General features: G+C 64.8%; 1 protein-coding gene across 4 annotated transcripts; it reads left to right on the top strand.

Annotated features, from left to right (window-relative positions):
• The first annotated feature begins 521 nt into the window (after positions 1-521).
• On the top strand, positions 522-9,845 carry Tnfaip8l1 (TNF alpha induced protein 8 like 1). Of its 4 annotated transcripts, none has more exons than XM_076851178.2 (2): positions 522-604; positions 8,663-9,845. In XM_076851178.2, exon 2 carries the CDS (start codon positions 8,671-8,673, stop codon positions 9,229-9,231), a length of 561 nt encoding a protein of 186 aa, XP_076707293.2. In that variant the 5' UTR covers positions 522-604; positions 8,663-8,670; the 3' UTR covers positions 9,232-9,845. The 4 variants fall into 4 exon arrangements, with proteins under 4 accessions (XP_076707293.2, XP_076707282.2, XP_076707303.2 ...); XM_076851167.2 differs by having other exon boundaries at positions 531-604; positions 8,666-9,845; XM_076851188.2 differs by lacking the exon at positions 522-604 and adding an exon at positions 4,842-5,018 and having other exon boundaries at positions 8,666-9,845.
• The last annotated feature ends 1,406 nt before the right edge of the window (positions 9,846-11,251 follow it).

Below are 11,251 nucleotides of genomic sequence, written 5' to 3'. Positions count from 1 at the left end.
GCTGCACCTGGGGGCTGGGGGCTGCGGGCTGCGGGCTCCAGGTGATCCCGACTTGGAAGGCGCCCTGCGCGGGCTGGGACGCGCGTCTGCCCGAACTCCTCCTGCCCAGGTGGGTAGCCGGGTTCCAGAGTGGACGGCGCCGGCGCAGAGCCTCGTGGGGTGCGTTTCCTTTGGCTCTCCCCTGGTCAGTGCTTCGGGGTCCCCCGCCCGCTTCTCTCGCTCGCTGCCCTTCCGCCCCTTCCCGGCCGGCGCCCCCGCATCCGGCCCCTCAGCGATTCCGGAGGAATCCCCCAGCGCCTGCCCCGCCCGAGCTCCGCCCCCTCCACCTCCCGCCGCAGAGACTCGCTTTGATTGGTCCCTTTGTACGTCGCCCGCGCTTCCATTGGTTGAGCCAGGACCAGACTCCCGCCCCGTTCCCTTCCGCGCGGGAGGGAGAGGAACGGGGGGCGGAGTTTAGTGGGGGCGTGACCGTGGGCGTGGTCAAGCTGCCCGCCCCGCCCAGTCCCCCAACCTCAGGGGAAGGTCCCGCAGCAGCGGAAAGAGGTCCCGGCCCTACGGAGGCGGTGGACGGATCGTGGTCGCTCTGTAGCGCCCCGGAGAGCAGGTGAGCAAGCAGTGCCGGTGGCCCCTCGCCTGGCTGCCCTCTGTCCCCCCCCCATGTCCCTACCCCCCTCCCTCATGTCCCTGCACCCTACATCTGCCTGTCTGCCTTCCTAGCTCAGTTTCCCCGTCTCGGGCACTCTCGGGCCTTATGAGTTAGGGGAAGACAGATTGGATCTGAACTGCCCTCACCTCAGGCGTGGGGACCCGCTCTGGGACCAGTGCCCAACCCCTGGGGACTTTGATGGACTCTGCCCCTTTAACAGTGCCGGGCAGCAGGTGCTTGGACAGATTCCGGATCTGGAGGGCCTTCCGGCTGGTGGGCAGCGCCGCCAGAGGTGTGCAGGTGGGAATGAGTTGGGTTCTGGCTGGTCCAGGAAGCCAGGACAGCCAGGGCCAGGCCCTGCAAGCTCGCCAGTGGCCTGAGGCCTTGGACTCAGTGTTACTAGCAGTGAACTGGGGCTGTCCGCCGCCAGGTAATTAGCAGACATCCTGACGTGCGTCTCCGGCCTCCTGGCCTCTTCTGTGGTGGCTCACTGGGCCCATTTCCCAGGAGGGTAAACTGAGGCCTGGAAGGGAGCCAGCCAATGGCCAGGAGAAGACCGGAGACAGGGGTGGAGTCTGCTGTCCACCTGATTCTCCTTTCCTCAGCATCTTCATCTTAAACAGGCCTCTGTGGTCACTTCTGGAGCTCAGCTGGTGGCCGGAGGGTCTGAGCCGGGCAGCCCAGTGGTTGGGGAGCTCAGGTAGACCCGACTCTGCCGGCCGCGGTGGCACTTGAACAGGTAGCTCATTCTCCAGGTCACTCTGTACAGTGACAGGGCTTCGGGAGGATTCAGCGCAGGACCACGCTCCCTCCCGTGGCTCCCCCTGGGGCCAGCCTCGCAGACCTGCCTAGCTCAGGGCCATGGCCCATGCCGCGCCTGCTGCCACCCGGCAGGTTCTCAGGTGCCAACTTTCAAACGTAACAAGTTGAGTAAAATGGGCTGGGCCAGAACCTGCCCAGCGGCGGGCGGCTGGGAGGGTGGAGGAGGCGAACCCCAGGAAGGAGGAGCTGTGCCCAGCCCCAGAACACCTGGGCTTGGCCGGAGGCTGCACGGCCAGTGGCTGGTGAGTGCTGGACCACGCACTGACCGGACAAGAGGCAGCGCCCCTAAGAAGGGACTAGCCAGGTGGCTGTTGGCGCCGCAGTGGCCCTGGTTTCTCAGCCGAGGCCTGAGCAGACCAGGGCTCCCCGCCCAGTGGGGCCGCTGTTGCCTGCTGCCTGGTTCAGTGTGGGGGGTCCAGGGCCAGGAGAGTGTACCCTGAGGTCAGAACCCCAGGTGTCCTGGAGCGACCCACCCAGAGTCTGGTGCTCCAGAACGGCTCGTGCTGTGGGGTGCAGCCAGGTGCTGGGGGAGGCCAGGAGCGGGGGTCTTGTGCAGTCACCAGCGTGCCCACTGCCCCACACAGGGTCAGACCGCACTGGACATTCTCCCTGGAACCCCACCAGGGGAGCCTAGCCCAGGTGCCTCTGGCGAGGGTGCAGGCCTCAGCTCCCCATGGGCCCCCTTGTCCTTCTGGAGCGGCCTGAGATGATGGGGGGCTGGGAGGGGAGTCCCGTGAGTCCCACCAAGGGCCCCTCGAGGGCACCTGCCCCTGAGCTCCCACTCCCATGGCCAGGGTGGGCCAGCAGAGCTTGCCAGGCCACCTCTACCCAGCGGTGCCTTCCTTCGTCTGCCTTGGCCCTCAGTCTCCCTGGCTGGCCAACGGGGCCCTTGGATGACATCTGTGACATTGTGCCCCTCTGCTTATTTGTTCAACAAATGGGTTCTGGGCACCTCTGACAAGTCAGCCTGGTGCAGGGACCAGGGACCCAGCTGACAGAAGGGGACGTGGTGCCCGCCCTCACTTGGCTCCACTTGGGGTGGGGAAGTGGTTGTGGCTCCTCCAGAAAAATCACTGTGATTTGTTGGAGCTGCATGATGAGGAACGGGCCAGATGGGGACGTTTGTCTGAATGGGAATCTGGGAGGGCTTCCTGAGAAGGTGACACATGAGCCGAGGCCTCAGTGACATCAAAGAAACTGCCACATGGAGACCTGTGGGGAAGCACTCCAGGCAGAGGTACAGCCTGTGCAAAGGCCCTGGGGCAGGACAAGCCTGGCCTGTTGGAGGCACAGCAAGGAGCTGAGTGGCTACTGCAGGGGAGTGCAAGGTAGAGGGGACTGGGCGGGATGAGCAGGGCCTTGTGGGCCCAGGGGCCACCTGACTTTGAGCCCTGGGGAGGTAGGAGGTGGAGGGCTGTGGGCAGAGGAGGCAGGGGCCTGACCTGGGTGCTCACGGGCGCCCCCTGGCTGGCGTGGGAGGGAGTCAGGCCAGAGCGGAGGGGCCAGGATGGAGGCGTGGAGCGGGAGAGGGGTGCCAGCCGGGGCACCTTTGAGGGCGCTTTCCTGTGCGGTGCCCCCAGGCTTCTGTTGCTGTTGGAGACCTTCTGCCCACGCCGAGCCGCAGCCGCCTGTCCCCTGCAGGTTGGCGGTGGGCTGTGGTGTCCCAGTGTCCAGTTTTGGCCCCAAGCTTTCTACAGTGGAGAACGTCCACAGTGGGGAGTGTCCTGGCCCCCAGGACAGCCAGCAGGAGGACCCCACCATCCTCGGGGTGGCTCCTGAGGACCCGGAGAACCCAGTTTGAGAACCACTGGTGGCCCCCAGGTGTGGCAGGCCCCTCTGTCACTTGCTGCAGGGCAGGTGCCCCCTGCTCCCAAGGCCTGAGGGGTGGATGGCAGGATGGGCGTGGTGGGCTGAGGCCACCCTGGGACACCCAGCAGGGCTGGCAGGGAGAGGCGGGGCCGGCTGGCCCTGCTGAGCCGCCATCAATTATTGACACCCTTTGTGTGGGACATGAAGAATTCATGGGACGGGGGTGCCCCGGGGTGGTGACACGTGGCAGCCAGCGGACGGGGCCACTGCTGGGTTGGCAGGCACTCTGCCATCTCGTCGTTAAACACGCGGTTGTTAGGAATGACGGACATGCGCCCCGGGGACATAAATCCTGTTAAAATAAAGGGGGCTGTGTGCCGCCCAGGAGCGCAGAGCCCGCCAGCCCCCAGGAAAGAGGGTAAAGGCAGGGGACGTTATTCAGCCACAGAGAGGAGTGAGGTGACCCAGCGGGACATGGGTGGCCCTGAGGACCAGTGAGGGCCAGACACACAAGGTGTCACCCCGTGAGGGAGACGGCCATGACAGAAGAGTGCACAGGTGGCACGGGGACCCCTGGGTGCAGGGCTGGGGGCGGGGGGCTGCTCCTGGGGGCAGGCTCCTTTGGGGACGATGGAATGTTCTGGAACGAGGTAGAAGTGATGGTTGCACAGCTCGGCCGACGTGTGAGTCCCACGGAATCGGAGCTCTGGGTGCGGGGACCCTGTTCAATATGCTGTGACATGAAAAAGCAAAAGAGGTGAGTGTTCAGACAGGGACTTCCCACTACCTCGCAGCACGTGGCTGCTCCCTGCTCGGGGCGGTGTTCGGTGGCAGTGACGGGCGTCACCTCCATCGATACCCGTTAGCAGGCTGCACTGGGCGGACGAGGGCGACCTACACCGTGGGAATCGGCCGAGGACACACAGGGCTCCTGTCACTGTTCTGCTGGGTGTCCAGACCAGGCTGCCAGGCGTTTTAGAGGGCCACACAGTAGATATTTGCAGCTGCGTCCACCTCTGTGGCGTAGTGTGGAGACCACGATGGGCACTGTGGGAATGAAGGGGTGCGGCTGAGTGCCAATCAGACTTATTGGCTGCCTGGCGCACACCCCACATCCCAGTGCTTGGGAGGCTGAGGCAGGAGGATGGTGAGTTCAGAACCAGCCTCAGCCATGGCGAGGCCCTGAGCAGCTCAGGGAGAACTGTCTCTGAATAAAATACAAAATAGGGCTGGGGTGGGGCTCGGTGGTCGAGGGCCCCGAGTTCAATCCCCAGGACCAAAAAACCCTCCCCCCAAAAAAAACTTTACTGACAAAAACAGGCAGGGGGTCACAGTTTGCCAACTTTTTAATGTTTTTAAGTAGGCGTGTCACTCGCACCTGCTTCAGCTGCAAAGAAACTCTTTATTTTCGTGCTCCTGGAGATTGAGGCCAGGGCCTTGCTTAAAGGAGGCACGGCTTTACCACCACGAACCGCATCCCCCGCCTGCTGCCGGCGGTTTTTTTTTTTTTTTTTTAAGAGAATTTTTTAATATTTATTTTTCAGTTTTCGGTGAACACAACATCTTTACTTTGCTGAGGATTGAACCCAGCGCCCCGCACGCCAGGCGAGCGCTCACGCTGGGCCACCTCCCCAGCCCTCCTGCCAACTCTGGACGTGCCTGAGGCCGGCCCGGGCAACTGAGCAAGACCTGTCTCAAAATGTGAAGAGGGCGGGGTGTGGCCAGTGCAGAGCACCCTGGGGTCAGTCCCGGGGATGGGGGAAAACATCTGCAGGGTCCTCTCTGTTTGCTTGTGAGAAAAACAGGATGTTCTAGCGTGTGGCGGGCAGGGGCAGGGACCCCGGGCACCCAGCCATGCTCGGAGCAGCCTCTCGGCTCGCACTATGTCCAGGCGGCCTGTGCGTGGCTCAGGGATTGAGGACAGTCCTGCAGTGTGGCCCCTGAGGGGGAGCTGGACTGTCCTGGGATGGGATTAGCCACACGGGGCCACCAGAACTCTCTGTCCCATCAGCGAGGGCCGCCAGCCTTTTAGGGGGAAATTCCTCTTTAATGAAGCATGTATTGAGCCCCACTGTGCGCCTGGCAACAGGGAAGCCATTTACAAACCTCAGTTTGTGTAATAGTTTCTTTTTCTTTTTTTTTTCTGAATTATAGTTTGGGTCAAATTCTGATTTTTGATTCCTTAGATTTACTTATTTATTTATTTTCCTTTTTTGGTACCAGGGATCGAACTCGGGGGCACTTCTCCACTGAGCCTCCCCAGCCCTGCTTTGTGTTTTGTTTAGAGACAGGGTCTCCCTGAGTTGCTTTCCATCTCGCCATCGCTGAGGCTGGCTTTGAACCACGGTCCTCCTGCCTCAGCCTCCCGGGCCGTGGGATGACAGGCTGCCCACTGTGCCCGGCTCCTCGGATTATTGATGGTTTTATAGAGTGAGTTGTAAAACACAGTAAGGGCACAGACATTGAGTGATCGGCTCAGTGAGACAGGACTCCCAGGCCCCAGCACTCGCCACTTCAGCCTCCAGTTCAGGGGTTCACGAGATTGTGCAGCCACCACCTCTGTCTAGTTCCAGAACCTTCCATCACCACTAAAGGCGCCTGCCCCACGAGCTTCCCCCAGCCCTCACCCACAGGTCCACAACTCGTCTTGGACCCCCGTCCTGGCATTTTTGTCACTGGGTCACACACTGTGGCCTTGTGTGTCTGCTGTCACCGAACACAAGGTCCTCAGGTCCGTCCATAGTGCACCCTGCTCCTGCCGGTGGCCAGATGGTGCTCGGTGTGCGAGGACCACGCGGGTTGGTTAGGTGCTGGGCGCAGGCCGGCCTTGGGAGGCGCCGGCCCCCGCTCTGCTCTGCCCTCCTTGTCTCCTTGTCTCACCTTACGGTGGCGGAGGGCAGCTGCTGCTGCCCAGGACCCCGCCTCGGGGGGACAGCACCAAGTTGTCTTACAGTGGGACTGGGACGTTGGGAAGGCAGGGACAGGGTCTCTTTTGGTGCTGGCTGTGTTCCTGGTGCCTGGTACACAGTTGGTGCTCCATAAAGGCTTTTTGAGCCACTGAGTGAGTGAGCCAAGTTCCTGAAGCTGCAGCGCGCTGCCTTAGCTCACAGTGACATGGGACAATGGTGAGCAGGGACCAGGGACGCTGGTGCTGGGGAGAGGCCCCAGGGGGGGCTCTGCCTGTGGCTGGTGCGGCCCCTGCCTCCTGCAGGAAGGAAGGCCTGGGTTATTTTGGTCCATAGCCCTGTCCCCTGGGAGAGTGGCCACTTGCCTGTCTGGTGGTGTCGGGGGGACTCTCTAGAACAATGGGTCTGGGAGGAGGAGGGGAGGCCGCGCAGCCGGCTGCCCCAGGTATCATAGGTCCAGGGCTGGCCCAGCGGGCCAGGAGGGGAGGCAGCGAGGGGAGGCCGCAGCTGCTCTGTCCTCGGCCCCTCTTCCCGTGAGGGGTGCTTCTGGGACTGGCCCCTCCTGACGCCTGCCCACGGCCCAGCTCCCCTGGAACCAACTTCAGACTTGCAGATGGGCCGTGAGGCCCAGAGAAGGGCAGGGCTCCACCCAGGGGCGCACAGCCTGAGGTGGGCAGGAGGACGGGGGCTCCTGGGCCTCCTTCCTGGAGGCAGAGGAAGGCCCTGTGCCCTCGCCTGTCCCTCCAGCCCGGGTTCCGGTCCCGGTGTTTGCTGGCTTCCTGTCCCACGCGCTGTTCCCAGCAGGGAACACAGAACCAAGGCCCTGGGTCTTCGACAGCAGGCACCCAGGGCGCCCGGGACAGTGACTTCGCTGGCTGCTGGGGGAGGGGAGTTCCAGGTGGAGGGAGCGGAATGTTCTAGAGAAGACGGCAGGAGGAGGGCCAGGCAGCCAGCTGAAGCCCTGGCTGCTCTCTCCAAGCGCTGGGATCTGGCCCCGGGAACGCTGCCTTGACCACAGCCTCTGCCCAGGACAAAGCTGGCTCCAGTTGTCTGCATCTTGGGGACGGGGACTGAGACTCAGGGAGTTGTGCGGCGTACCCCGGAGGCGAGCAGGAGCCGGCCTTCAGTGGCAGGGGACACTCCTGACCTCCAAGCCTTGGGACCCTTTGTGGGCATCAGGGAATGCAGGGGGCTGGATTCCGAGGGTCTGAGGCAGCCATGGCGTCTTGCTGTGTGGTCCTGGGTGGGCAGCTCAGCCTCTCTGAGCCTGTCCCTTTTCTGCAGGATGGGCCACCAACCCAGCAGCTGGTAGGAATAGTGGCACGGCGCATGTGGCTGCCACGTGGCACTGGGTCAAGGGCACTGGCCTGGCCTGTGGAGAGCAGGGTCCAGTGACAGGCGGGGGCAGGGAAGGCCTGCCCTGACCTCTGAGGGCGGCTGCGGCTGGGCCGCCTCCCGGGGCCTGAGCTCACACAAAGAAGGGCTTTGGGGGACTCTGGGGTGGGGCTGCCTGGCATCCTGGCCTGGCTGGCCCTGGGGTGGCGCAGGAGGGGACCAGCGCCCTGGGGGTGGGTCTCACGCTGCCCCTCCTCCTGGCTCTTCAGGCAGAAGGTTCTGGAGTCTCTAAGGACACAGTGGAGAAGGGGACCCGCGGGCGCCACTGCTCAGGAGGGCCTCACCCTCCTGGGGCTCAGGACGGCTTCCTGGGGGTGGTCTCCAGGGAGGGGTGGTCTCCAGGGAGGGCAGGGGCTGGGCCGGGGCCTTGGGAGGTACCCAGGGGTCACCCAGGGAGGCGGCAGCCCTGGGGCCCGCGGAGCTGCCCGCTGGTCTCCAGCAGAAGGGCGGTGCCAGCCCTGCAGCCGGGCAGTCGGGGAGCCCAGGGCCGCTGGCACGAAGGTCCAGGCAGAGAACGGGGGCACAGAGACCCTGCTCCCCAGCTGGCCCGCCGCACCTGGCCCTCGCCTGGGCCCTGGCGGGCAGCAGTGGGAAGTGGGAGCAGCGCAGAGCCCACTGCCCGGGCTGCCCGCAGCCTGTTCTGACCCCGCAGCCTCCGAGCTCTCTGTCCAGCTGTCCGTCTGTCTGTCATGGCCTGCAGGGAGGGGGCTGGGCAAGGGGGCTGCTCCCCAGGTCCCTCTCATCGAGCTGTGGAGGGGACTGGGGACTGGGGGGGCAGGACAGGGGCCAGGATCCCGCAGCCACTCGCCCTGAGCCCCTCAGCTCACGGCCGGGCGCAGGGGCTTTGGGGGGCTGCAGCGGGCGCTGTGGACGGCGCAGTTAGAAGGCCTTCCCGGTCCACCATTCCGCAGTCCTTCCTTTGACTCCAACACCTCTTACTCTTTTTAAAGAGAAAGATGCCCCTGTGCCCCTCAGGGTCTGCTGGGGCTGTCTGTCCACAGCCCTCCCCGTCCAGGCGTCCACAGACGGGAAGGGCAGCGGGCACTCGAGGCGGGGCGGCTGACGCGTGGTCTGTCTGCCCCAGCAGGGCCCATGGACACCTTCAGCACCAAGAGTCTGGCCCTGCAGGCCCAGAAGAAGGTCCTGAGCAAGATGGCGTCCAAGGCCACGGTGGCCGTGCTCCTGGACGACACCAGCAGCCAGGTGCTGGACGAGCTGTACCGGGCCACCAAGGAGTTCACGCGCAGCCGCAAGGAGGCGCAGAAGGTGGTGAAGAACCTGGTCAAGGTGGTCGTGAAGCTGGGCGTGCTGCTGCGCGCCGGGCAGCTGGGCAGCCGAGAGCTGGAGCTGCTGGGGCGCTTCCGCCAGAGGGCCCGCGGCCTGGCCCTGACCGCGCTCAGCTTCCACCAGGTGGCCTTCACGTTCGACCGGCGCGTGCTGGTGGCCGGGCTGCAGGAGTGTCGTGACCTGCTGCACCAGGCCGCCGGCCCGCACCTGACCGCCAAGTCCCACGGCCGCATCAACCACGTCTTCAGCCACGTGGCCAACTGCGACTTCCTGGCCGCGCTCTACGGCCCGGCCGAGCCCTACCGCTCCCACCTCCGCGGGATCTGCGAGGGCCTCGGCAGGCTGCTGGACCAGGACAGCATCTGACCCCCGGGCAACGCCCGGGACTCGGCCCGACCCTGTCCCTCCAGCCAAACCCGCTGGGCCACCCGTCCCGGCTCCTGCAGCAGCAGCTCCGAGGACCCGTGGCGCCCTCCTCCCCACCCTGTGTGACAGGCAGGCGCCCATCAGGCCCAGGTGCCTCCCGCCCAGAGCCACTGCCTGCTCAGGCCACCTGTTGTCCTCCCCGTTCCATGTCCTGGGCTGACCGCAGGCCACCCGCCTGTTCCCCTCAAACCACTGCATGGGTTTCCAAAGCAGGGCTTCCTGGTCCTGTTGCTGGACACCGGTCACCCAACCAGGTCACGGAAGGAAAGGGTGCAATGGGTCAAACTGTCCCCAGTCTACGTTCCCCCTGGCCTGGGAGGGGCCGCCTCTGGAAGGGGTGTCCCTGTCAGCACTGTCCCCATATGGGGAACGTGGGCCCAGACGCACGGGCGAGGACATCAGGTGACTGTGGAGGCCGAGCAAGGTGACACTTCAACAAAACAAGGTGCTGAGGACCGCCAGCCACCTCCGGAGCCCAGGACAAAGCGCATCCCCGACTCGGGGTGGGGCAAAGCCATCTGAGCGTGTCCTTTAATCATAATTTCATGATGGAAGTCAACATTTTCTTTCCGGGCCTGCAGGGCTGGGCGCGGCCGGGACAGCGTGGCCACACGCAGCAGGCCCAGGTCCGTGGTCAGCAGAGGTCTGGCCTGGCCGGGCACAGTGGGGTGGGGACACCTGCATGTGCCCGCTGGGAGGCCAGGCTGTCTCCACCAGCTGTCGGGTGCCTGGGACGGACAAGCCTGGCATTGAGGGTGAAGGTGGCAACAGGTGCCTGTGCCCCCCAGGCCGGGTGGGCGGGGCGGGGCTGCCTGGCACCCAGGGAGTCCGTGCCAGCTGCCACCATGGAAGCAGGAGCCGCACAGGGCTCCAGAGCCTCGTCCGGGCACCGTGCCACCTGCGGAGCCCTGCAGGGGACGCCTGCTCCTCCAGACCCTGGCTCTCCTGCTGCCCGCTGCCGCAGTCAGAGCCAAGTTCAGGGTGGCCCTCGGGGCATGGCTTCGCTCCCCACCCAGAGCTTTGGCTGAGAGCAGCTCCTGCCTCTGCCTGCCGAGGGGACCCTCTAACACCGGTGCAGGGGCCCACCCTGGTGTCCCCAAGAAGCCCCAGGCTGAGCCGGACAGGCCATGGCGGGCTGCCCCGCTGCCTGTCCACTCCTCCAGGAACCTGAGACTTAGTTCAAACAGCCCTGGAGAGCGCAGAGCGCCTGTGTGACATGGACCAGGCCATGCTCCTGGCGCCATCAGCCCCTGTACCGCTGCGCTTCTCTCCAGCTGAGGTGCTGTGAAGGCCGTGTCTGTGGCCCTGGGTGACGAGTCCCATTTCTGCCCCATGGTCACATGCACGGCCGCAGGACACCACGGGCTGCGACTCGGGATTCACCTCAGCTCCACTCAGACACGCGGCCAGTCTGTTTTAGAGGCTGTGGCTGTCCCTGCACAGGGCACCCCCGGTCCTGTGTCCTAGGGGTGGCCATCAGCTCTCAAATGTCCTGCACAGGCTGCGGCAGCCCCTGCCCCCAGTGTGGAGGGTCACACCCCAGAGGCCCCTGGAAGGACCCTTTAGCACTGCCCCCTGGAGGCCGCTCCTGAGGTCCAGGGACCAAGACCTGCTACAGGTCTAGGGCCACCTTGCTCTGCGTCTTCCAGGTGTGGGCAGGTGCCCCCACATGCTCAGGCGCTGCACAGGGGAACAGCAGTGTCATCTCCAGGGCTGGCCCACGGGAGAGGGAGCAGGGCCTCAGCGGTCTCCTGTGCCTGCCAGCACAGGCCAGAGGTCAGGCAGCAGGCCGAGGCCCTGTGTTGGGAGTGCAGAGCCCGAAGGGCGTGGCCAGGGAGGGGCTGCCCGCTCTCCTTTGCTGTGACCCAACTTCCAAGAACCAACCAGCCTTGAGCCAGGAGCACGCGCTGCCCCAGCACCAGTGTGTGGACACCCTGCACTAGGGCTGGGCGAGGGGCCA

This window comes from Callospermophilus lateralis, chromosome 1 (assembly GCF_048772815.1).
Source record: "Callospermophilus lateralis isolate mCalLat2 chromosome 1, mCalLat2.hap1, whole genome shotgun sequence".
NCBI lineage: Eukaryota > Metazoa > Chordata > Mammalia > Rodentia > Sciuridae > Callospermophilus > Callospermophilus lateralis.
This window is presented reverse-complemented; position numbering and strand designations above follow the sequence as displayed.